Source organism: Parus major, chromosome 3, assembly GCF_001522545.3.
Source record: "Parus major isolate Abel chromosome 3, Parus_major1.1, whole genome shotgun sequence".
In the NCBI taxonomy this organism is placed as follows: domain Eukaryota; kingdom Metazoa; phylum Chordata; class Aves; order Passeriformes; family Paridae; genus Parus; species Parus major.
Genome location: NC_031770.1, coordinates 64816249 through 64844153, shown reverse-complemented (window position 1 = coordinate 64844153; position 27905 = coordinate 64816249). Strand labels below are relative to the sequence as shown.

Sequence of the window (27905 nt, the reverse complement as noted above, 5' to 3'; positions counted from 1 at the left end):
TTAGGTTCAGAAATCAGTGCAATGCAGAAGAGTATATTTATTTACAGGCTAATAAAAATATATTCAGCTTAGGCAGGTGTATACATGTTTTGCAAAATGTTCTATCTGCTACAGAAATGAGAGTAACCCATGATGTAATTATGTTTGGACAAATACAATAAATACCTGTATTTTGTTTGATACAACTGTGGATTAACATATATTGAGATGGATACAAACCCTCTTCACCACCAAGAATACACTTCTACAAAGGAAATACTAGATACAACCTTCAATCAGAGTTAAATTTATTGCCGTAAAACACTTTCCTTATCTTACATGCTTTTAATTAACATTGGTCCCAGATGCCAACAAACACTGTCCACCCTTAGCTTAAAATACAATTGTCTTACTGAAGATTTTAATAGGAAAGGAATTGTATACCAAAAAAATTGCAAAATCATCTTTAGAATATTATTTTATTTTTTTAAGTAAAAATATATATACACACGCAAGTAAACTGTTTTACACTTGAAAAAATAAAAATGAAGTCTGAACACTGACTATCCTTAGAAATTTTTCCAAGTCTAACTCATTCAGCCTCTGGGATTCAGCAGGACTGAGTCTTCCAGTTACTGACAAAGGGGAGAACACACATTTGTCCATTGAATCTGGAAATCTCAACTTGCAAAACTTCTCAGTTTAAATATTAATCTCTAAGCATTTCAGTATGATTGCAAATAAACCAGTATATTAAATCTGTACTGGTAACAAGTACAGTGTACATGGAGACAGACTGCAGTGTCTGAGCAAAATCCTCCCATCCACAGCTTCCTAAGCAAGGACTATAAAAACTGCTGGGAAGAAAATGTGGTGATAATTTACTGCTACCTGATATGTCTACTCCCAGTCATTTTCCTCAGCAATTGTTCCTTCTGTTGATCTCATACAGAGATACAAATAAAGAGAAAAGGTCCAGCAGAGGAAGAAGAGAGCACAGCATCATGTGAAACTGGCAGATTAGGAATGTTAGGAAAATAACTCTAGAAACATTCTTCCACTTCAGGCTAAAACTGATCAAATCCATTGAACAGAAAATACAGTGTGCCATAAAGTAAAGAAGAAAAAATAAATAAAAAATTTCACCTTTCCCTCAAATAAAGGGAAACTATACAGGAAAATTGAAAGTCTTTTTAAAAAGTTACAAGACTAGTTGGACAAATTTCTATGAACTGCAGGAAGATTTCACACAGCAATGATTTTCAAAGGCAAGATGACCACAACTTAGCTTTGAACTGTCCCTTCCTGACAGAGAGGACACTGACTGTTCCAGGCCACAGACAGATTCAGAGGGCACTCTGCTTGAGTAGCTGTGGGAAAAACACAAATCTGGATGCAAAAGTTCTGGCAGTGGATTCATCTGCTAACACAGAGCCAATGTGTCCTCAAGTTTCTGAAGCTTCAGAAAAAGAAACATGCCTGGGGACCTGTTTCTTCTTCACACAGCTTTATTTTTAAATACTAGTTTCTGTTCGGTGAAAACTGTACAGCCTTGACTATTTTAAAAACCTTCAACAGTATGCTGTACGACAAACACTAGTATAAAAAATGAACCAAATAATGTTACTCCACTGAGTAAGTGGAACTCATACACGCACGCACACACACACACACACACACACAAAATGATCGTGTAAATAGCAAAGTTAAGGGATTCATAAATAGCAAAATCTTTGAATAAAGTATATACATTTTTAGGCTTTTTCTATAAACATATATATATATAGTGCTCCTAGGAGAGACAAGGTAACTGTGTTCTACATCACAACTTAGAACATAAGATTAATTGATGTTACTCTAAAGGCCTTTGAGGTTTTTTCTTATGTATTTATACCCTACAATTAACACTTGCAAAGATGTCTTTTCACATTAGTTCCTCTTTCAATGTACAAAACCATTTTACATTACAGTTCAACAGCCTGCAGTAAACAGGAGAGATGGCACTGCATGCTGAAATAGTAAGTGCGAAGACAATGTAGAGTTTGTCTGTGGAGTGTGCTGCACTTCACCAAGAGAGCTACAAATGGAGCATGAGAAACTGTTCAAGACACCATCCTCAACTTCCCCATCTGCAGCCATGCCAGGGGCCTTTAGATGTACACCAATAAAAAACTATTTTAAGATACACTGCTCTCACAAAGGGAGTAACATTTTGCTTCAACAGTAAGACAATTATAGGTTAACAGGACTGCCATAACATAACACAGATAGGGCCAGGCACCGTATGATTCTGAGAACCTCCTGTAAAGTATTGTGCACTCAACTTCTACTTCTTTAAGGATTATTTTAAAGTGAAATGAGTATGTTCAGTACGCATCAAAAGCACTCATCATTTCATAAGGTCAAGCTAATGATGACCAACTCAAACAACTCTACGTTAGCAGTAACCATATCCATTCAAAAACAAATGCTAAATTGATGATGCTCAGAAAAAAATACCAAAGGGCTCACATTAATTGTGAGTAATTTTTCCACTAATTTCACTTTTAAAACCCCATACTACTCTGTTTAACTACTTTTGCAGCAAGTTTTAAATGGAACAAATGGTGGTGAATTTAAATAAAAACAGAAAATCAAAAAACTTCACTCATAAAATTACCATGGGCTGAATGATCATGATTAGCAAGCACACCACTGCTTATGTGGGTTTTGATAGTCTTTGCTCAAATAAAAGCTCTCATCTTTACTATTCCAAGAAAAAAAAAAAAAAAGTGTTTTTTAAAGTTATAGTTCAAAAATCCTAAATACAAAACAAATGGATGCAATGGAACAAGTGTCCATCCCCCCACCCCCATCTGTCTAGGGTTAAAGCATGTTTCACACCAAAGTGAACATAAGTTGTCCCTTTAAAACATCCAAGGGTCAAAATGAGGCTGGTCACACGTTATTCTGCTTCCTTAGGGACATCAATGAGATTAAAAGTGGAAGTACTGAGGTTATCCACTTTAAAAATCCCACGCTTTGGTGGGACTACTCTTTTATTACTAAAAGAAATTCATTTTACATGCTGTGTGTTCAATAACTACTGTGTGTCACGCAAAAGACAGTTTTCCACATTTAGAATTGCTCACAATGAAGCCCTGAGGTAACCGCCTTTTTTCCAGGCAACAGTAATACAGTTCCTTTTGACATTTAATCATCCTTTTACAACCTACACTAGTATATGCAACTTTAAGCAGTCAATATTGATTATCAATTGTTCCCAAAGATGGGATCTGTCCAGGTTTTGTTTTTGTTTTTTTTTTTTTTGATTGTTTGTTTTTAGGATAAAGACTCAGCAGAACGGGCTAATTTGGGTGCAGTGTCTTCTAATGAAGCTTCCACTGAATTCCCCAGGTCTCCATTTTCATGTCCATCAATACTTGGCTTCTTATCAAACACTGCAAGTTAAAAAGAAAATCGATTTAAGGAAAGAAGCAATCTTGGGAAGGACAGATCAGTGATCCTTGTTTCAAAAGCTGGAATGTTTGCTCAAATGACTACTAAAATTAAAGCTGACAGGTTTTTAGCAAAACACAGTATGGCAGGAAAATAGGAACTGTTTCTTTGCTTTTCTGATTTAAAAAATGTATCTGAAAAAGCCACCAACATGCAGTGTTGAGGGGAATTAACAACTCCGAGTCAGAGGTAGGAGAAGATAAGAATAAATTTGAATTTCAACCTTTGGGAAAAGATGCCCATGAAAAAAGTTCATAAGTTAATTCAGTTAATTCAGCTGTATCTAAGTAAACCAGGCCAAACAGTGAGGGACCAACCAGATGAATTGACAGTCTATTAGTAGGTTAATTGAATTGACAGCAGATTAATTTTAAAATGAATATAAAACCAGTATTTTTCCAGATATTGGTTTACATATTGAGACTTCAGAATTAAACTGCATTTTAACACATTTTAGAAGGTTTACCTTGTGAGGGTTTGATATCCACATTTGCATCTTTCCTATTAGAACTTGAATTTGCACCTTCTTCCAATTCATCAAGATATAAACGGTAACGGTGCCCACTCTCATCCTCATATTCTACATTTTCATCATCTGAATCAACTTCTGGAGCAACGTACACTACTTCAAATTCAATTTCACCTCTCTAAAATACAGCCAAAAATACAAATTTACTTACTACTGCACAGCTATCCAGCATGATTACCAAGACGAGCTAGGTTAGTAAAACAAATACATCTTACTGTTGTAAACACATATTGTAAACAGTTGTGTTGAATATTTTGGATAGGAATTTGAATTTTTACCAACCAAAGTAGAACAGCTCTATAGCTAAGCTTTACCAAAACTACCCATCTTTCTTATCTGCCAATACATTTCAAACAGTGATTTCTAAAGAGGAAGTTTTCTGATCATTTAAACACACCTGTTAACTGTCTGAAAATGGGAAGCAAATCAGGAAGTTTCTAGACCACAAAGCATATGAGAAACATAGTTTGGCTGGAGTTCTTCAGTCATAAGAGTAAAATACATGTCACTAAATAAGTTATTTCTGTTGTGCAATGTAATAAATTGATTTTCATCAGCCTTATGGAATAATGATTAGCCAATACATGCTTAACTGAACCACTACTGACCTAGCTTTTTTCTCCTTAAATTGTAAAACATAAGAGAATTAAGTGTAAGGTGATAGAGCCTCAAGAATCACTGTAGGTTAAGATTACACTGTACTTAACAGGAAACATTAAAATTTGAGGTAATTCAGCAGGCAGAACACATGAAGCACCTAAACATGCCTATGAATAAGAGGTCCAAACTGACCTGCTGGGAAAGAATAGTTACAGCTTCTTTATGTTTGGCATCTCTTAGATTAACTCCATTTACTGCCAGAATAGCATCACCAACATGCAGTCCTCCACATCGATCAGCAGGCTGCCCAGGATGGATTTCAGAGATCAGTATTGGAACACCATGCTCCTTCCCACCCTATTAAAAAAAAAAGCAAATTTTAATTAACTGAGACGCCTTTTAACATAAAATTGACATTCAGATATAGTTCCTAAAGTGCTTATTTCAATTTCTATTTTAGAAAATTAGAAATCATTCTTCAAACAAAGAATGTTTAAGAATGTGTGAGCTGCTTCCCTTAATTCTTCTCCCCATAGAAGAATGGAAAATTTCAAATATGTACTCAAAGTCAAAGCATGCCATTCTGAATTCTAATAAAACTATAAAATCATATATAAACTAATGAAAAGCAGAAAACCTCACTAAAAAAAGCATATCAGGCACCATATTGATTTGCAAGAAACAGTATTCATATTTAGAATAAAAGTATAATAGTAAAAATTTTCCAAATTTGCTGCAAAAAGTTTACATAGCCTTTGTTAGGTGAGAGATGCCAATACAGGTACTTTAAAAAAAGTTATAATCACAACAGCTAAACTTTGGAAGTCAGGTCTCAGATTGCTTCTGCTTTTCTAATACTTACACCTGGAATCACCACTGGCTAATCTGCTAAAGTGTCTATACCTACACATTAAGCCAAAATCCTAAGTTTAACATAAAGTAGCAATTATCTGTTTCCCAATCTATCAAAATGAGTCTTAAAGTTCTGTGATCATAGTTATGGATTTGTGTATGCTTTTTAATTTGTTCTAACCATACATTTACTGATCCATATTTAATAGAAGTAGGAATACAAACTTGAATTGCTGCTTCTGTGTCAAAGAAAATAAATACAAATATTTACTGTGATTGAAATTCCTAGTCCTTCATGGTCTTCTTTAACTAGCAAAACTTTCCTGATTGGACCAACACCTTGACTCTTCTTTAAGGTATCAGGATCCTAATTTGATAAAAAACAAACACAGCACAAACATAAACGTGTGACCCAAAAACTGATGCATTTCAGCGTTTTGGGTTTTTGCAATTACATACAGGCAGTGTTACGAGCAACAGTTTCAGACTAGCTCCAGGCAGAACAAATTTACAGTACCCCTTTACAGAAAGGGAAAGAAATCAGAAAAGATTCCTCATTATGCACCCCTGATGAGAATAATTATTTAAATTACTTCACTGCTGATTAATGCAGAACCCAGAACGTAACTTCAAAAGAAGCAAATCAGCCACATATTAGTAAAGCACTACATGACATGTTATATGATGTAAACTCATCCTAAAAGTAACCAAATGGCAGAAGATGATGTAATATACTCCCAAGGAAGAGGTTGCTTGCTTGAGTTTATTTTTATTGTAATAAAAATAAACCACACCCAAAGCCATTGGACACAAATCCTAAAGAGAGACTAAATAAATCAAGGTTTGTTTTTTCCTTTTGTTAAGTCACTGATGCCATTATGCATACCTTTAAAATCACAAATATATGTATTTGTCCACCAATGTTTTATATGAAATTAGCAACATAAGCAGTAAGACCCATCTGACCAACTAAGGTATTTAGAACACATCAAAGCAAAGCACTTTGCTGAAAATGTCTGGATTTAGGCACTGAACACTGGGAAGATTAACAAGACATGCCAAGTTGGGTGAGTTCTACCAAATATACCTGTAGTGAAATGCTGTTTAAAAGTTTTGTTTCAAAAAGTACCTTTAGGAAGAACAAAAACAAAAGCCTACAAATAATTCTTTTACAGTGTCAATTTATCTGGCCTTTTAAGAAAAGAAATTAAAATCTATTTCAGTTCAATCTAATGCTAAAAACTTTATTCTTGGTTTGCAAATAAGTTAGATCCACCATTTTGAAACCTACTTTACAAAATTCTGCTGTTAATATACACATAAATATAAATATAAATATATATAAATATATAAATATATTTTAAAAAAATAATAATAAAAAATATATATATATATATATCAGAGGCTCAGTTTTCAAAAGGACTGAGTGCTCCTAGTTAAATCAAAGGAATTGTATCATTTTCCGTGGCCATTTAGAGGGATATGCTATTCAGCACAGAACTGTCCTTTAGCATACAAAAGAACAACATATTTACAAGTGACACATGAAAAAAACACAACACTGAAATGAAAGCAATCACAAAGATGAAGAAGTAACTCATGTCTGGAAATCATGGAGGAATGGCTCATCTTTTCAACTCACATGTCCTGGTGGTGCTTGCATTGGTCGTTTGAGATCATTCCGACCTCGACAAGCTCTAATAACAGTTTTGTGGCGGTGAAGGTGTATTTCTGCTTCCAGCTGATTCCACAGCTTGTCGTGAGCAGGTCCTTTCATATCCCGGCCCAGTAACTGAATCTGCTGGACCCTACATAGTGGCAAAGAGAGTAAAACAATGCTGCATTACAGCTGGAAAAGCAAGGCACTGCAGGACTCCTACACCTCAATAAGCCTCATGTGGCTACAGCAGATGGTCATGCAGCAACCTGGTGCAAGAGCCCTGGGGATTTTTTGCTCTTCCTTTTGTTAATTAAGTGGAAACGCGAGGCTTTTCCTACTTAGTACTAACCTTGAATCTGCCTTTGGGGATGCAAAGGAAGGAAACAACAACAACAAACATCTTATGCTAGGGGACATGGATTGACTTCACATACCTTCCAGCTAGCTCCTTATCTAAATACTTGGCTGCCAATCTTGCTCCATAAACCTCAGCCTGGAGCACAGCTATGTGTCTACGAAGGGCTTCATTCTCCTTCCTCAGCAACTTCACCTCAGCTTCCAGCTGAGCTTCTTTCACTTTTTCCTTCTTGTTAGCTTCAAGTTCTCTCTCCTTTACAATGACAAAAAAAACCCCAAAAAACAAACAAACAAGAAAAGAATGTTAAAAAGCTTTTATCCAAGTTAATAATGAAAGAACACTTACTGACACCTACTGTTTCTCCATACACAATCTGAAATTATTTTCCTTTGTACGAGACATGCATGCAGGAAGAGAAATTAAAAAAAAAGGTAAAAGTAAACAGGGACTCTGGCACTACAGCTAGTGGTTTGCATAGTATGCTACACAAAGGTGGTAAAATTTAAGTAGCCTGAATATCATGCTTACATTTTCTTGACTTGCAAATAGGACATTCAAAGTTAAGCAATACTGTTTTTAAAATTAAAGAGTAACTACAAAGCTAATAAATATTTCAATTTACCTAAATTCTTTAACTATGATGATGATGATGATGATGATGATGATGATGATATGGAAACATAAGCCCATATGTCCCTAAAATTAAAATTATTTTCATGCAAACAACCAAGAAATGTCCAGCCAGAGACATTTCCAGATTAGAGTCTGAAGACCACATAAATAAAGCCAAGGATTCTACACACGAAGTCCACCCTCTCAAAATTGGAAGAAAATTAGCGCAAAATAGCTGTTAAAAAACCCAAACCAAACCACAGCCAAACAAAACAAAAACAAAACCCACACTAAAACCACACTTGAAGCAAGCTATCTCCCTGTGCCTCACCCCCTGAAAAAGGTTTTATGGAAATATAAATTAGTCCCACATTGCTCCATCCCAAATGTAAAGAGACTGCATAGTCATTACCTTTTCTAATACCCAGGGTACTGCTGCAAAAGGAATTAGATTGCTAATCTACAAAATCTACTTTAAGGAGAGAATGTTTGATAGATAACTTGTATCTTTTATATCTTGTTCAGCATCCCTTTTACTAAGCGGGGGGAAACCCCCCACCAAAAACCAGGAAAATAGTAAAGACACAGGGTCTAATACTGTTTCCTTTCAAAAATGGCTGTCAACTGAAACAGCAATAAAAACTAAGTTTACCATAATGCATTTTAGAAGACATCTGGAGTACCCAAAAAACACCCCTTCTCTGTAGATGTACCAATTACATTGTTAAATAAAACCAGGAAGTTTTGCTACTAAAGAAGCAACAGGACAGATACAAAATTTTACAGAACTGGCAAGACAAATCTGTTATCAAATTGTGCATATGCAATTCACTATTCCAAGTCTGGTTATAAAACCATTAATATGATCAATTTTGCCACATATGAGAAATTACAAAAGGTTGGTCCTTCCAAATGCAGTTATTTTCACAACAGATATATGGAAGCATTTACTGACTTTGCCAGAAAGTCAACTCTGAACTTGATAAACTCTACTACCTCTCTCATCTGTTAAAAATTTCTGTTAGTTTAGAAGAAGAGAGTACATGTTGGTCAACAATTGCCCAGCACAGTGCTCAGCAGGAGCAGCTCGAGGATTGCTTGAAATCACTAGCATTTCACTTCCTGCAATTCCCATGTTGACCCACTTTCAGATCAAGTTTGGCTCCATAGGCATGTTAGAAAACATGTTACACAAAGCCACTTCTGGTCTCTGGCCTTTAGGTTGGAGTTGTCTTGTGAAAATGACTCTGCAGCAAATCTCTTTCTCAACTGCAGGATCACTCTTAAGCCAAGAATTTTGACTAATCTACATTTTAGGAACAGAGTTTCTAAGATTATACCAGTTCTTTCTATTATTATTTTGGTCTTGGGCTCTTTTCAGTACAAGAATTCAAGAGTGCCACCATGCTGTGTTGTCTCTGCCACGCACTTGAGGAGTAAGAACAGTCACAGTTCAGACTTAGCACCAGTTTTACAGCAGCTACAAAGTCCATATACAAATACAGTGTTCCTGTTAGCTCTGTTCCTACTGTCAATATTGCATTAAGGTGATCTAAATAGTAGTATAGGCTCCCTGTTTGCCCACTTTTAGAACATCTTTTATTTGACAAATACAAAGACTAGAATTTAAGATAAGCATATTCCAACTTCCCTCAGAAAAGTGAATTGTTGAAGTGATCAAAGATCCTTTATTATACCAGTGAATTTTATGCAGTACATTTTACAGTATTTATACAAATTAGCCAGCTTAAATACCCTCATCCAGACTCAGATTGTCCACTGATTTTCTCTGAATTTGATTTGTTGTTTAAATTAAACAAGAAGCCAAACGTTAAATTTCTAAGTAGGATCACTTTCAGTCATGTATTTTAAATGTTACACCAAAAATACAAGGCAAATGCCTTGTATTGTAAAACATGCTAGAAATGTTTTCTCATTTTCTCCATTATTATGACTACCCTTCTGTGACAGAGGTGCAAAATTACACCCAGAATCCGGTCTTCTATGGACTGTCTCCAACTGATCACCACATGAATTAAAAAAAAAAAAAAATACAAAATTAAAATGTTTTCAATAAAGAATCTCTGAAGATGTCCTGAAAGAGCATGTCCTGTTTGGAATGACAAAATGACATCTTTTGTCAAAAGATCTGACAAAAGTCTCAAAAATGCTTAAAAAAATCAAGGAAGTGAAGTTATAGAACAGTTTCATGCTTTACAGTGTTCATAGTAAGGCATAGGTTCTGAAAACAAAATGTATTTTCTGTTGGTAATGTAAAAAAAATAAAAGTTACAGCAAGGTTGAAGACTAAAGTTTAAAGTTACCAGCTATCCTGTGGCATTTCAAAAAACCAAATACTGAGTAATAATAACAAAGCATACAACAAAAGCAGAAAAGCTGTTTAAAAACCTTTCAAGTTTATCACTGTGAAACGATAAAAGTCAAGTTTGCTTCACTTTTTCTTCATATCTATGTATTATTGAGTTCATATGCTTCTGGCTGTTACAACAACCAGTGTAAACCATATTAAATCATGCCCATGAAAAAAATAAGGAGGAAAAAAGGTGGAGTTGACAGGATTTTTTAAAAATACAACATGCAGAATACTTCATATTACACTCATAGATGTGTACAGTGTTTAAGATTTAGCAATTGTGTAACACTTTAACATTTTTTTGAGACTCTGCCAGAACTATCTTTCAGAATGTCAAGTTGCCAGATATCACCCCAAACTAGCTGTAGCAATAATAAAGAGAATACATACAGAATTAGGAAAGAGGGATCCACATCTAGAAAAGAAAAATTAAAATGCAAAGGAAATTCTTTACACAGCATCATGCTAACTGTTGGGAAGAAGGAAAAAGCCAGATCTGTTTTGCCAGTTTCTGAGGCCAACACAGATATAAGTTGCTGCACAAAACAAAAAGCACTGCTTAAACATAAAAAAAAAGGCAATCAGCATACTTACCATTTCATCCACAGAAAGGACAGACTTAAGACAGAAGAAAAGAGTTCCATAATTAGAGAAACAGGCAATAGGTACTTCAAGAAAATGCAAAAATATACATTACTTACTCCAAAAGGACTTCACCAGCAGACTATGTATTTCATTAAATGGCATAAAGAACAAGCACACTGCTACAATTCTATTTAGCAACTATTTTAGCATTTTGCAGTCAAATTTACTAAAAATCTTATTAAAAACTTAGCTTTAGCATAGTATTGAAAACAATACCTTTTCCTAAAATACCAAGAATCTCTATAAAGAATAGCAAGATAATACAATATACATGAAAGAAACACAGAAAATCCATCCTGTAATATAATGTTATACAGGTAATAGATTTTTTTTTCTTTTCAGAAAGAACAACATAATATGAGTTACAAGAGGGACATAAAGGACAGGCAGAAGTATCAGAAAAGGCATCAAGTGCAAAAACACAAAAAAAAAAAAATTCAACTAGCCAACTTCATATTCTTTCTCACAGAGTTATTATGATTGGACTATGAAGATTCCCGACTCCTAAAAACAGATTTGGCCTGACCTACACAATTATCAATTGCTTAGCAATCTAAATATTTTAAAATGTCCTAGCTCACCACTATGTACAGTTTTACAGATTACAGAAGATACATTTACGCTAAGAGTCTAAAGACTCTACATACAAAACAAGTGTCTGTCCCTCAAGAAAGAAGGAAGTCAATTAGTAGAACTTTATTTCCCCATTGCACATTCTGTTGACACAGTTCCTCTTTGCCCTCAGATAACTTCTGAGTGCCAGAAGGTCCACACAACAGTTTCATTTACCAAACATCAGAGGTCCCATTTTATTGTCATTTAAGCAGCCTCAGTTTTGCTTGTTCTAGCTTTGTGAACTTTCATAGCTTTCTTTATCTAGAAGAGTTTAAAGTTGAGCTTCTGTCCATTAAAGCTATGAATCCCTAAAGGCAAAGTAAAACAAACTCAAAACACTAGTCCTCATATTTATACAAAGGAAAAACTAAAGGAAATTAAGCAGAGAATATCAATTTAAGCTGTTAATAAAGTTCAATTTCAACATACATAAACCTGAACCAATGTATCTAAAATGTATTTATTGTCATCTGTGGGAAAAAGACTGTGGTCAATAGCATGGGAATTTAGTATATCTTTAGAAATCATTTATAACCAGATAATGAGAAACAAGAAGCTTAGAGGTATTAGTCTCTGTGTTAGTCAGAAGTTAAGCCTAAGAAAATTTGGGGACCAAAATCTCTCACAGTGATGCATTAAATTTAAAAACTTAAAAAATTTTCTACGTGTAAACCTGTTTACACGCAGTTTAACACTTACAAAATGCTGCTGATATTTAACTAATGCTTATTTAAAAGCTATGAGAATTATTCAAAACTCTAAATAAACTTCACCATACTGCAGCCATAATTCAGTACAGAATAAATAATGCGTGGACAATCCAGAAAATGTTGCTCTTATACTGAATATACAACTATGTAGCCCTAGGAAGACATCTCTAATCAATTACAGCTTTTGAATTTGAAACACAAAGTTACTCCTGCTGTCCAGTGATTAGCCTAGACATCCTTTAAAACTTAAAGATTACTACTGTGTTTTATCGTATATTAATTAACAGGACAAAATAGCAAAAGAGACTAATCTGATGTTCAACATATGTTGGGAGTAGGTATTTGCAACAAAACTGTGAAGCAGTTGTAGGAAGTTCAGAGATAGACTTTGGTTCATACCAACAGTTAGAAATCACAACTCTACCTTTTAATTTTCAAAGTCATAGTATTAGAGCCCAAATCAGTGGTGTGGCTAGTAACAAGGCAGTCTATGCTCAGGCTATCAGTCAATGTCAACTAACTGCACAGATTAATTGTTGTTAACCTTTGGTGGGCTTTGTAAAGGTCTGAGTTTTAAAAAAACATGTAGTTTACTGAGTGCTCCTATTACAGTCTTCTTCTATTACCTTTTGCAACTTCAGTCTTCAGAAAAGCTTTATAAATCACAAAGACATTTTCTTTTTTTTACTTTCAGAAAATACTAAAAATGGTTTATTTTAAAAAACCTTCTCAAATCCTTATTCTTTATTCTGATATTATTCATCTTCTTTTAATGGTTGCTAACAAGCAACTATAAGTGTTACTTAAAAGCATAAAAGTTAATGTTTTTAACATAAAAATTTGTAATCCACTTATTCACACCTTCCAAGGAAGAACTTCAGCCAGGAGAGGAAGAAGAACAATACAATCCCACATTCAATTCCATACTCACCAGTTTCGCTTTAATAGCCCCGGAGTCAACATTCTGACCAGTCTTGGCATGCAGCTGAAGCTGAACAGCGTGCAGCTGCAAAAGCTGATCGTGCACTTCCTTCTCCAATACTGCTTTCTCTGCCTGCGTTTCTGTCAGTTCAGACTTCAGATCAACCAACTGTGCCTGTGAAGATACAACCCATCATAGTAATGAGAACAAGGATTAAATGGGGTCACCAGAGCTGTGACACATAACAGCATTTGCTGGTCCATGGATGCTGTACACGGTGGAATACAGGTTAAGAATACCTGCTGTCACACATTCCTCTGTAGCCCAGCTTTAACACTGGATCATTTGTAGGATTTTCTCCCCAGCTTCTTGCCACAAAATTCATGCAACCACAGAACTAGCACCAAATGACCATATTGCCAAGAGTAACAACAGCTGAGCTTTCCCTCATTTAGACAACGGCATGTGATACTGATATCCACTCCAAATCAAGGCAATGGCATTAAAACTATGTAGGATTTACACCCATAGCAATGTAAACACAATTTTAAATTGTAAAATTACTAAATCTTATTGAAAAAAGGTGCTCAAAGTAAAAATGACAATTATTTCTCCAATGCTGAAGTAAAATAACCCTATTTACAGCTGGTCTATTATCAATAGATTAAATGAAATAGCAAATTAGTTGGGTAAATCAGAAGCCAGGAAATGCCCCTAAAATGCAGATGTAGAAAAGAAGAAATAGCTATTAACTCTAGAAAAAAGTGGTTTTGAAACATTTCAAAAACCGTTTTCATGTATAAATCTGTAATGAAAGAACAAATACTAACATGTTTACAAGTTAAAGTTCAAGTAGTATTTTATAAGATAAGCTACATTTATATAAGTTTTAAAGCTACTATTTGCCAAAAAAGACCCCGCAGAATTTCAGGGTATTTTTAGGTAAATTCCCAGAGTATGTTTTTGCATCCAAAAGATTTGGAACTAAAGACCAAAATGAAAAAGTGACTAATTCTTAAAAAATGCCCTCTCATATTAAAGCAGAATATTCTAGGTATTTTAACAACACTGTACTAGCATCCAAATTAATAGTGAAACTTAAGTTGCAAGGCAGCTTGGTAAAAAACGTCTGTACCTGTTAATGAAAAAAAAGCAGGAAGGATTTGACTATCAGTGGCGAGGGTTTACTGGGTCTAACTTCGGGTATATCATTTAGACAGACAGCCTCCTCAAGATCCCAGAGTAATTCAGAGGTAAGTAGGCACTTCCAGAGGTGATCCAGAGCACCCAGAGTGCATCTGATGAGATGGATCAGCGTGTGGCTGCCAAGAACAATCTCCCTTCCTGCCTCTTGGCTATGCCCTTTAGTCTCACGTCTCTAGGACTGAAGAGAGCAGAACTACCTCCCTGTCCCATGAGGCAGAGCCTCAGCAGATCAGGCCAGCACTTATTTCTTGCCAAAGAAATGGAGTTGCATGCATTTTCACCTTCCAACTGCCAGAATAGCAAAAAAATCTTGAAAAATCTGCAAACCCTTGCAGAACTCTAAAGCAGAAATTGCCTTTTGCAGTAAGATGGTATTTAAAATTCTACAAAGCCAAGTAATTTCACAGAAATTAGCTACTTACAAAGCTGCATTGTTGTCCCCAGTGACCAGCCACAGTTAAAGTCTCTCTGCTGTGGTCTACCTACCTTCTAACAAAAGCAGATACACATCTGAACTAACCCAGAAAATGAAAATATCACCAGCATAAAAGCTGATGATACAGTACAGAGCATATAACAAAGACCTTAATAATGAAGGCACAGTTTGACCCAATCACAATTTCACATAGTAACAATATTTTGTTATTATTACATACTGTATATATTAAGCCTACTTTAAAAAAAATAAGACCACTACTTTCTTGCTCCTTTCTAACAGCTAACATACTTTCACTGTTTTTTTATACACACACACGCTCTCTCATCTACTCTAATTCAAAAGACCTGTAGAATGGCAAAGTGGCAGAACAGCTAAATTAGACTGATTTTATATTGTCCAGCCTCACCTAATGAAGAAGGGCAATTGGAGTTCTGGTGGGAAGAAAAAATTGAATTTACTTCCCTATGCAATTAACAAAGCAGTAAGAATGATGGCCACCAGCTTTGCAGGGTAAATGATGCCCCAAAAGTATCACAAAAAGACTGTCAAACTAACAAAAATTAAAAATAGTACCCCACATATAACCTAACATTTAAATTAATATCCTGCTGTTTTAATCATAGAATCATTGAATCACAGAATGGCCTGGGTTGAGAGGGACCTTAAAGACCTGGTTCCAACCCCCCTGCTATGGACAGGGATACCTTGCACTAGACCAGGATGCTCAGAGCTCCATTCAACCTGGCCTTGAACACTTCCAGGAATGGGGTACTTGGGACAACCTGCTCCAGTGCATCACCACCCTCACAATAATTTTTTCCTATTATCCAATCTCAAAGTACTCTCAGTGTGAAACCACTGCCTGTTCTGTCACTACATGCTCTTGTAAAAAGTCCCTCTCCCATCTTTCTTGTCACCTCCCTCCAGGTACTGTAAGGCTAGGATAAATGAAGAGCACAAAATAAAAAAAAAGAAAAATGAGAAATGCATGTATGATGGAATTAATTTGTTTAACACATTATGAAAAGTTATAAATCTATCCCCAGGAACAGATGCAGGCACAAGAGTCACACCAAAATGCAAACAAAACAAGCTGCTTTCATATCCTGTGATCTACTTCTATGAAGGCTGACAAATCTTTATTATTACTTCACAGAAGTCCTACCATGCTCAGCTTGGCCGACTCAATTAATTTTCCTTTATATTACTCTTAACAGCACTTTTTAAAATCCAAAATCCCTCAATTTATTATAAAGAAAACATACGAAAAGACTGTTAGAAATCTAACCTATCTTCAATTTTGGAAGCTACTCAGTAAAAACCAAGAATGGGGCAGAGACAGCAGATGAAATCATGAGCACAAACAAGGACTATCAGTAAGGCCATTCCTTCCCAGAGCAGCATTCACTGAATGAGGCAAGGGCTCTGCACAAAAAGATGGTGCCAGATAATGTTATATTTCAATTTCTATAAACATAATAGGATAAACACAAGGATAAACTAATGCTGCACAAGCAACTCTACTAATCCTTTAATTTGGATGTACTCTCCAACAAGACTGTCAAAGAGAGATGCCATGTATTTTGGTGGTCACCTGCAACTACCCTAAAATTTGCAGAGAAGTCACCTGGAGGCAGAAGTTACAAATGTCCACCCACAGGAGACCATTGAGCTTCATAGTTAGATGAGGCCAGGAAGAGCCACCAAACAACAAAAGCAGAACAGAAACTTTGAACAGAGAACAATGAGGGGTAGAGGTTGAAGAGAAGGTAGTGTGTTCACTTTCATAACCTCCTCTTAACTGTAACTTGCTGATTCAGCCAAAAAAAGAACCCTTCTGGGCAGAATACAACTATACAGATCAGCAATTACCACACATTAGCAAGTACCACGCTGCAAGGTTATACCTTGGTTTCTCTCTGCTCTCTCATTTGTGTCTCTGCCCCAGCCAATGCACAACAAACAGCATGACCAAACTGTGGTCATGGAATTAGTATTTAATCATGAAAACCTACACCTAGACGTATGTGAATCAAGCAGGCAGGACATGAAGCTACTGCTTCAGATTATCACCACAGGCTATTCTAAATTCTAAATACAAGTCTACAATTCAAGTAAACTGGAGATCTTGGTCAAATTCACCAAATAGCAAAACTCAGCATTTATCTTCCACACAATCTAACATCCAGATGTGATACACAGACAAAAGCCTCTCCAGCTAATTAAAGTGGTATGTTTATTACAATGTCAGGCAGCACGAGGAGTATCCTCCTAAAATCGTGTGTGCAACTCCACAAAGCTCTTGCCCTCTTTTATCTACTGAAATCTTGCATATTCAGGTAATCATTTACTATGCCTATACATATGCATTTCCTAACTCCACCTAGCCCCACTTCATATTAAAATGAGCTCAAAGTCCTCCAGTGATTGTGTAGTGCTTCTTTCTAATTGAGTTAGTGGGTCTTGAAAGGGGTCATTGGTCTTCTAAGAGGTCAGGAACCTCTTCCTCAAGTTAAACTTTTCACCTTTGTCTTGTGGGCGTGCTCTCTAGTCCTTTGGCCATAATCCAGGCCTCCCTATCCTGGTTCTGGCTGGTTTCTAGGCCCAGGTGCAGTTGTAGTTTCTTCATCTTCACAATGGCTCATCTTTCTTGTCTCCTTCTATAAACACAACTAAGTCAAGCAGGTAATATATTGCCTTAGCTCAATTAGGTCCATCTAATAATTATTAATCCTTTGCATTGTTTTGACTACCCCTCTTAAACAAAATATATTGCCTCTGCCTTGCTAGCTACATTCCTAGCTTCTAAGTTCTTTTAACCCTTTGATTCAGATGATACCAGAAAAATAGTTTAGAAAGGCTACCTAAACATTTAGTCAATTTTGGGACATATTTTGCCCTTTCCCGGGTATTTTGTATTTCTCAAAGATCTTACAGCTATGAAAATTAAATGCCAATTTCAACTGAAATAACTCAAGAATTTATAAACTATTCTTTCTATTCTCATAGGAGATAAAAGAAATAATGGCTTAAGCAATTAATATTTATTCCACAGAACATGTCAAAAAATTTAAAAAAAACCCCAAAACTCTAGGCAAAAGAGCCCAGACAATGTCCTCTTTGAAATCAACAGTTCTTATTTCCTGTTCAAGCAGTTACAAATTATCAAAAAATTGAGTTTGCTACAATTACCTTATAATGAATATGTATTTTAACCTGGCAATAAAATAAATGCCATCTTAAATGCTGGGGTTAATTGCATTTATAGTGGAGCTCCTAAAGTCCTAACTAGCGTTTTGCATCAGGAGTCTTAGAACAAAATATTAGCATTTAAGCCTCTTTCAATTAATTAATATCACATTTTTCATATGATGGTCTGTACTCTCATCTGCACTTTTTTAACAGAGAAGTGACCATTACTTATTCTACCAGAATACTTAGAGTAACTAACCAAAAGGAATTTATTTCTATTAGATCTCAGAGATATACTCAAAGATCTTTTACTAAGTTTATACGTTGTAAAGAACAAGAATGTAGACCCTACCCGGAACAGCTAACAATGTAAAGACATCAAGGAAAGGATGAATAAATGTAACAGAGAAGTACAATTACAGAGGTAGCTGTGCATAGAAGTGCTCAACAGGAAGCAGACATGCTAAAACCACAAGTTATGTATGACTGCTTGGAAGCATCACTGCTTGAATGAGGCACTAGAAGATGGCAATACTGAAACCTCTGAAGATCTAAAGCATGAGGGAGAACACACAGAAACTGAGAAAACTGCAGAAAGTGGGATGATGGTGACTTACATACCATGGTGACAGGAAACAACCTCCACTACTGATAGGGAATGCAGTTGCAGGGGAGTGAGGGGCAAACTGAGATGGCATCGTTAGATAAAATAATAACGATGGGTTTAGCTTTGGGATAGGTTTTTACATTTTCTGAGCTATCATTGCAGTAACTTCTGTGATATGGACAAGAGTTTCACTTGAGCTAATAGATATAAAAGATATCTATGACTTACACATGGTCCAGACATGAGCAGTCAAAGTGGAGCCAAGCTGTATTGGGAAGCTGGGTCATAGGCCTGAATAATACCACAGCAAGACTGGCATTATTCACCACACCAAGTAAAAATGAGAGGAAGACCTGAATTATCTCAAAGTGTAATGAATGCACTTCTTGGTATATGAATTTCTAGCTCAAAAAAAGTCTAAGCATAATTCAAACATAGTAGCAGCTCACAGATTTTTCAGCAAAGGGCAGACAGATATATACAAGAGTATCCATTACCAGCCTCAAATGACTAAAAGTCATAAGCCAAGCACTCATCAAATGCCTTTAGTTTTTGTTTAATTTCAGGTCTTTAGGGTACACCTAATTCATTCTTATATCAAGCCTCCTAAACTTATAAAGGTCTGAAAACTGTCTTTCTGAAGATTATTTTTTCCACCATATAATCTCCGATTGCCAGAAACTAGGAGCACATTTCAGAATTTTTTAGTTACCTAAGCAAGGCCATCTAGTGCCATCTTTTCATCTGTGTGTCTACATTTCTCCCTATTTCACCTTCCTTCCCTGTTGATTTGAACTGAACAATTTTCAAGATACAAATGAGTCTATTAAAAGGGTAAAGGTGTGTATCCTTAAAGTTCCTACAACATACAACTTTTGCACTAAACAGCTAGTAGTGACAGATTAGTGACCTTTCAGAGGGAGAAAAGAGTCAGATCTTTAGCTAATTTGCTTAACCCATACAGAGAGAGAAGCTGACAGCCTGGTATACAGGCAGCACACATGCAGTTCTGAGCTAAAGACTGAGCTGCTGTCTTGTGTCCAGCCAACTAACCAAAAAATGTAGAGACAAAAAGGCAAAGGAAAGGATGCTGTGATGTGGAAACTCCCAAGAGTTTCCAAGATAACAAGAACTGACTGAATCAGGAGGTCTTAGTGACTTGAGAAAGCATCCAACACTTCCATTTCCCACAAATCACACGATTTCCAAGCTCCATTGATTCTGTTACTAATAAAACACCTCTGCTGTACCTATATATATTTAATAGCTAATTTTAAAGGACAGGTCCTTATGTATCTTACAATGGGATCAAACCAAAATTCACAGACAAATCAAGTTTATGAGGTGCTTTTATTTCCTCAGCAGCATGTCCTTATGTAATTTATACTAGACTCCATAAAGTTTACCAACATATGCATTTATGTATTTCAACATTCACTCCTGATCAGGACTATTAACCTTTTTGATTTAAAGGCTGCAGGACCCAGGATCATGAAACACAACAGAGCACACACTACAATGCTACAATTACTCCATGGCTTCTGTCCTAGCATATGCACAAAAAAGCAGTATAAATATCAATATATGACACTAGCATATTCGCTTATCATTTCATTCTGGCGGCATTTTTCAGAAGACAGAAATGTAATTTGAAGGAAAATGCAGGTAAAAAAATAAAAATCTTTAATTATACTTTACAAACAAAGAAAATGTTACTCCATAGTGTTCCCATAACATTATACAAGTGCAGGGCAGAAAACAATTTTTCACAACATGACAGCTGGAGCTCCTACAGCCTGCAGATACACATTCAGACACCAGATCACAACAACAGAGCCTGGCCTGCAAAGCCCACATACTGCCAATTTTTCATGGGGTCCCCTGACTTTGCATCAACCTCTTGATGTGAAGGTAGCTGGAGCTCCTTATTATTACCTTTCTCTAATTCCTTGAAGAAAGGACTGGCTCCATATCTCACCAATATCACTTCAACACTTTGCCTACAGCTCTCCAAAAGACAAGAACACTCTACTCTTCCTCAGTCTTGACTATTTGATTATTCCAGTCTACTAAGCAGCACTTGGTGCAATTTGTCACACAACCCTATTAAGTTTAATGGACTGCTTTGAATGAGAAACCATGGAACAGTGCAGAGCCCTGTTTCATCTCATAGTGCTCCCTGCAAAACCAAACAATATGACAGCACTGCACAAAATGAGTTTCTGATTAGATGATACACTTGGAAACCGTATTTTTTATGCTAACCCCCCAATTTCACCACAGTGTTTACCACTTGTCAAAAATGAAAATGTTTCAAGATACTGGAAAAGACTGTACTGACAGATTATTAGATTATATTAAAAGCCTTTATTTCGTTATTATTGTGACTTCAAAAAGGACCTTTGTGACTTCAATTTTTAGCTAACGCTAAATTTAACAAAACAGTCTTTATCATGCAGCTAATAAGAACATGAACAACATGAAAGAAATAAGAACATGAAAATTTATGACTAATGACTCCATAAATAAACAGTATGGTAGTGTAGCTATGTAAGTAGTCTTGGTAAAAATGCAGTGTATGATGCTGAAGACCATTCTGGACATATAATTATCTTCACATTTTTCCTCCCAACAATTAAACGATAAATAATAATAGCACATCTTAAATAAAGCATCTTAAAATTTTGGTTTCCATTTACATAAATGGATACGTCCACCAACAATTTTATGCCTGTGACTGATCTTTTTCAGCTCTATCATTAAAATACTGGCTACTGTTTCTTGCTACTGTTTTACTTCGTGCTTGACTGTTTTATTCTGTTTACACCTTCACAGAAGAACAAATCACTTTTTTGCAAAATCACTTTACTGACAGGGAGAAATTTCTGACTTCCTCACAATGACTATTTTTGTCAGGTTGCTCATGCTTCTAGTTGTTTATCAGGAAGACACAAATCTGTTCTTAGAAGTCATATCAATAGTTTTACTATTATCATTATTTTGAAATCTATACTACCGATGCAACATAACTCAGTAAAAAAACCTAAGAAATATAAACTAGCATACTGGTTTCCTCTCACTTTCCCTTTGGCAGCTCCCAACAAATGAGACAGAAAAGGAAAACACTTTACCACATACTGAAAATTAAGTAGGCTAGTTAAATTTGTATAGAGGCATATAGGCTTCTGATACAGGAAAACATGAATTAAGTATAGGCATAATTGTAATTAGGAAGGGCATAATGAATCTGGTAGAAGTTACATGTATCACACTTAATGACAACTTAGTATATAAGCTGACTGAAAAAATGCATGTAAATCTCTATTTCCTTCATATGTGAAAAATGCTCACATTTTAAGATAACAAATTAGCTGGACCAAATTTCACTCCACTGATATTTCAAAAAAAGTATACTCCATCTAGTACCAACAGATCTCTATTCCAAAAGAGAAAAAGTATTAAAAGTCCAATTAATAAAATAATACCTCAGTAACTACTGGAAATACTAATGACATTTGAAAAAAAGTAAATAAGCTATTGCAACTATTCTATATGTATGTAGATACATATCTCACATCGACAAAAAAAATACCTTGGTCATCAACAAGTTCATTTCTCACTACAAAATAAAGGAGAGAGGCAGAAAAAAAAATCCAGAGAGACCTTCCTAAGAAGGTGTATAGTCCTACCTTGATTAAAATACTGCCAAACAACAGAGCAGGACTATACCTCAGCAGTGTGTCCCGTAAGATGGACTTAAATGCTTATGGAAAGTCACCACACATAAAGCCACCTACATTTAGCTTTTCCAGACTGCAGCTGGGGTTTTTAGATATGTATCTCCACATTACCCACATCATTCTATATGTGCTTTAACTGAATATGTTATGAGTTACCTACAGAAGAATTCAGCTTATAGAAACATGTTCCTCTGAACACGCTTATTCCAATTTAATCACAGACATAAAACTACATTTAACTTCTTAGACATACATGTTTTCCTTAGCTTCAGCATATACACAGGCTTAACACATCTGCCAAGATACAGGGTGTGCTTCACCAAACATTCCTTTCTAGCTTGTTCATTTAAAATTGCAGAATCAGATTGGCAGTCAAAGTCAAGCTCAGTTTTCACTGGCACATTGACCTACTTCTTCTGTTTCTACAAAACTGCAGATACATAGAACTTTTATTTTTTGAAATGGACATTTAGACAATGTCATAGTCAAGTAACAGTCAAACAGGAAAAACAAAACCGGTGAACCGCTTCTCAGTTAAACATTTTCTGAAGTCTCACACACTGACCACAGCCTGCATCTGCTGATTTATACAGTTTTCCAATACAGAATCACAAAAAATCCTTTAAATGTCTGTCACCAGCTCTAAAAGACTGAGATCCCTACTATCCTACTAACAAGATACACTTCTCCATTTGTTCAAAATGAAATGAGGCTGATCTCAGAAAATACAATGGCTTGTATTGCCAAAGACTTTTTTTTTCTCCTCTTTGACAAGCTACTTAATTCAACTCTGTCCTACTGTGACCAGCAGGAAAATTATGAAAATAAATCCTACCCTCCACATATGACTAGTTTATTTAAGACTGCAAATATTATTAGCACAGTAGTAAATTTATAAACTTTCACCATGCTAAGCACAAGTAAATTTTTTTGTATACATCCCCTTGCATCTGAAATACCTTCAGGGTCCTTCTAAAAATAACCTGGCCCAGAATTACCAACATACAGCTGCCTCTTCGGAAACTATTGTCTTCCTGGAACACTTCTTTCACTATCCAGGAACATCCTTCATGCAGTATTTTACCTAAATTCCTCTCTCTAGAAGTAGATATACAGAAAGATGGCAAAAATTTTTTTGGGGAGTCCTACAGCAGGAGCTTCCATCCACCGTACCTCAAGCTGTGCCTCTTAAAAGCGGTTGTACCCATCAGAGAATGTGTATTAAGCTGATAAAGTCAGAACTGCATTTCTTTATTCTTGCCTTCAATGTTATTATAAGACTTATCAATTTTGGTTGAGGAAATGGTATCCACAAACAACAGAATGATATTAATAACTTTTTGTTCTTTTCCTTCATGAAATAATATCACTTATTCAGTACGACAAATTCAGTCAAATGCAGCTGCAGGAGTAACCTGAGACAAATTTAGATTCAGTCCAAGTATTATTTCAATCCAAATAAAGGATTTATTTGTAGTATCTTAGTATTTCTCAAGATGGATCTAGTTTATTGGCTTGAATAAGTGTACATAAGTAAACTATTACAGAGCACATTTTTGTGACTGCGACAAAAGCTTTAAAATGCACAAGCAGTATTAAGTTACAACGGTGAGTTATTAGGAAATTATTGCAATCTTAAAAGTTATATGAAGTACAGTAACTCACATTATAAAAACTAAGTAAAACCACCAATCACATCCTAAATGCCATATTGATGTTAGTGATTTCTTCCAAAATATGTAATTGTACTCTTCATATTGGTCACTGGGGCTTTTGATTAGAAATCTGTGCACGTAAGAAGACAAGACATTCATTCTCAACAGAGCAGCTCCATCTTTTGGAGATTTTAAATGGCAGTTTTCATTTCAAGTTTATGACTCCAATAAACATGAGGTCCTCAAATGAACAACATTCAAGGCAATACTAAAGTCTTCTAAAGGTCTATTTGAAAGATAAAAATGCCTTTATATGTATGAGGCCTAATACTACTCAGAGTAATAAAAATACTTTACAAAGGAAGACCTTTTATTCACTTCCAAACTACTCACTCTACATTATCAACATCATTTTTATCAAACAACAACCTCAATCATGTAGATATACACAATAAATATAATAATTATTAACAACTGCTAACTGGGCTTTTGGCTCTTCAACTCCTAAGAGATTAGGCACAAATCTTCAGTTCTTTAGGTGCTCCTGATGATTTTAATTAGATACAAAAAAACCTTTCAGGATCTGAGTTATATAACTTCCTTTCAAAATATTAAAGCTTGAAATGACCTTTCAAAGAAATCCAAATCCATTCTCTTAAAATAACCTGAAAATTCCCTTGGCTTACAGGCCTCTACACAACAACCCACCATGCCTGTGTAATATGCAATAAATTCTGGTTATCTACCATAAACTCATAAATCTCCTTTTACTATACTTCATGAAGTCTACTTTATAGGTTGGTACTGTATGTGTGTTTGTGTGTAAATATATATATCTATATATATCTATATATATCTATATATATCTATAGATCTATATATATATCTGTATCACCCCAATACTGAAACATATAAGACAGCATACCAACACAAACACATAGAGGAACACAAACACCACTACAATAAGCATTCTGGTGAAATAAAGAATGAGATGCAAAAAACTCCTAGTCTAATGAAATTTTTGTTCTACTCCGAAAAATCCTACTCCTCTGTAAAATTCCATGGGTTCTTTTACATAACAATGTCTTCATACCAGGAAGAAACCTGAATAAAACCAAAGACAATCTACTTACTTTACTTCCTACTGAAAGGCACACCTTCAGAAGAGCACATTGCTGCTAGAAGACTCTAAAATTCTTTTATTATAATAAGTGTAACACAGAGGACTGAAAGAAGGGAATTCTGTCTATTGAAGCTCTTACACAGCCCATATTTTCCTGGTGTCTCAGAATTTCCCTTCTTATTCTTCTACCCTTAAAATTTAAAAGAACAAACAGTAGAAGTCTAAAAAGTATGGCCTACAAGAGACAATTAAGAAAATGGAAGGCTTTAGTCCAGGCAAAAGGTAACTGAGGAAGAAACATAAAAAGCCTTCTAATTGTGATTAATAGACAAGAGGGCAGCTTACATTCACACCTGCTGAAGACACCCTAAATAACCTACTAAACCAAAGACACTCGGGTTGGATAGATACAAAATGACTATGAAGTTCTCCAGAATCTCCTTCCAGAGCACTCCAGTTTTTCCACAGGCCAAAGGACCTGCAGCCCTGCCTCTCGGCAGCTTCAGGACCAGATAACTTGGCTCTGGCTTTTTTTCTTCCACTCTGACTGAAACTCTGTATCAGGCATGAAAAAAACCTTCCAAAAGGAAGGCCAGTTATTATTCTCCTCACAGAATGTGTGACCCCTGCTATTATTTTCAGTTTCTAAGCTTGGCAGAGAGCTATTTGATCTGCTTTGAAGTGTGAAGAAACAAGAGGACCTGTCAAAGTCCATCCCAAATCCACTTTTCTGTTTCCTTTACTTGTAAGGAGGAACAATATCCTCATTTTGACTACTGACTCTAAGCTTTAAGCACTTCGATCTTGCCTTTGTCCTTTCTTTTACAAGCTTTTCCAAAATCAGAGAATCTAGGAATCAATAAGGCTCAAAAAGAACTCTGGGATCATCAAGACCAACCTGTGACCAAACACCACCATGGCAACCAGACTCTTTCCTTAAACACCTCCAGGGACGGTGACTCCATCACCACCCTCGACAGCCCATTTCGATGTCCAACCAGTCTTTCTGTGAAGGACTTCTTCCTAACGTCCAGCCTAAACCCCCCCTGGCGCATCTTAAGCTTCACTCTGTCCTCTAGTTCTGACTCATTGAAAAGAGAAGACCAGTCAGCAGCATCTCTTGCCCAAGATTCCTGCTTTCACCATCACAGAGAACTCCTTTGGCACGCACCGCTCCATGCCAGAGCTGGAATTACCAAACCTAGAGGGAGGATGGCCGCGGCCAGGCCCGAATCCTAAAGCGCGGGGCCTGGTGAATCTTCCGTAGCTGTTTCGGGGCAGGGAACGAGCAGGAAGAAACCCGTGGGAGCTCCTGGTGTCCCCGGGGCAGGGCACAGCCACCCCGGCATGTCCGGGGATGCGTCCCCGGCCCGGCCCCGCCCGGCGCCACGGCAGCCCCTCACCTCCAGCTTGTGGTTGATCTGGGACACGGTCTGAGCCTTGTGGCAGAGCTGGGCGAAGCAGGAGCTCAGGCTCGTCATCTTCTGCCGCCCCTCGTACGTGATGTCGGCCTGGTCGGGGTCGATCTCGCCCAGCAGCAGGTCCACGTCCACGAACGCCTTGTCGAACTCCTTCTCCAGCACCTCCAGCCAGCGGAACATGGACACGCCGCCGCCCGCCGCCGCCGCCGGGCCGGCCGCGCCCGGACCGCAGGGACCACCGCCCGCCGCCGACATGGTGCCGCCGCTGCCGCCCGCTCCCCTCACACGGCACTGCCCGCGCCGCTCCCGCCGCGCTCCCGGCCCCGCTCCCGGGGCAGCCACGCAGGGAGCGCGGGGACGCGCGTGCGCGGCGGCCGCGGGGCCGCCTGGTGTTGTGGCAGGCAGCGCCGGCCGAGCGCCGAGCCGCCGAGCGCACCGCCCGCGCCGGCAGGGGGCGCTGCGGGCCGGCACGAGCTGGCTGTGAGGGGATGGGGCGGCTCGTCCTGGCCGGGGGGATCGGGACTGTCCCCGTGTCCTCCCCGTGTCCCCCTGTCCTTCCTGCGGCCCCGTCCCGGTCACGGGGACCGTCCTCGAGCACATTATTGTAATTATGGCCGTTTTTATGTTGACATATAGTCCATACAGACATATGCTAAGTTGGTACATAGTAAAGAATATGTACATAGTGCGGGCCTTCCCCTGAACAACTTACCATGTAAGTACATCAAGGGAAGGAAGAATAACAGCGAAGTACAATTACAGAGATATCTGTGCACAGAAGTGTGCAACAGAAAGCAGATAGATGCCATGCTGAAAGCACAGCTTTGTTCAGAAGTATCACCGCTTGAATGAGGCACTAGAAGATGGCAATACTGAAACCTTCAAAGATCTAAAGCATGAGGGAGAACAAACAGAAACTGAGAAAACTGCAGAAAGTGGGACTTAGCATGGTGACAGGAAACAGCCTCTACTACCGATAGGAAAAGCAGTTGCAGGGGAGTGAGGGGCAAACTGAGAGATGGCATCATTAGATAAAATAATGACGATGGGTTTAGTTTTGGGAAAAGCTTTTTCATTATCTGAGCTATGATAGCAGTAACTTCTGCGATATGGACAAGAGTTTCACTTGAGCTAATAGGTATAGAAGGTATCTATGACTTTCACATTG

General features: G+C 37.0%; 1 protein-coding gene across 2 annotated transcripts; it reads right to left on the bottom strand.

The window, feature by feature from the left end:
• On the bottom strand, positions 1–27085 carry GOPC (golgi associated PDZ and coiled-coil motif containing). Of its 2 annotated transcripts, XM_015622973.2 has the most exons (9): positions 26720–27085; positions 13364–13528; positions 11057–11080; positions 7553–7728; positions 7101–7266; positions 5730–5825; positions 4799–4963; positions 3944–4124; positions 1–3419 (listed from the first exon to the last, which is right to left on the bottom strand). In XM_015622973.2, the coding sequence occupies exons 1-9, from the start codon at positions 26990–26992 to the stop codon at positions 3301–3303; spliced, it is 1365 nt and encodes a 454-aa protein (XP_015478459.1). In that variant the 5' UTR covers positions 26993–27085; the 3' UTR covers positions 1–3300. The 2 variants fall into 2 exon arrangements, with proteins under 2 accessions (XP_015478459.1, XP_015478460.1); XM_015622974.1 differs by lacking the exon at positions 11057–11080 and having other exon boundaries at positions 26720–27007.
• Positions 27086–27905: the final 820 nt, after the last annotated feature.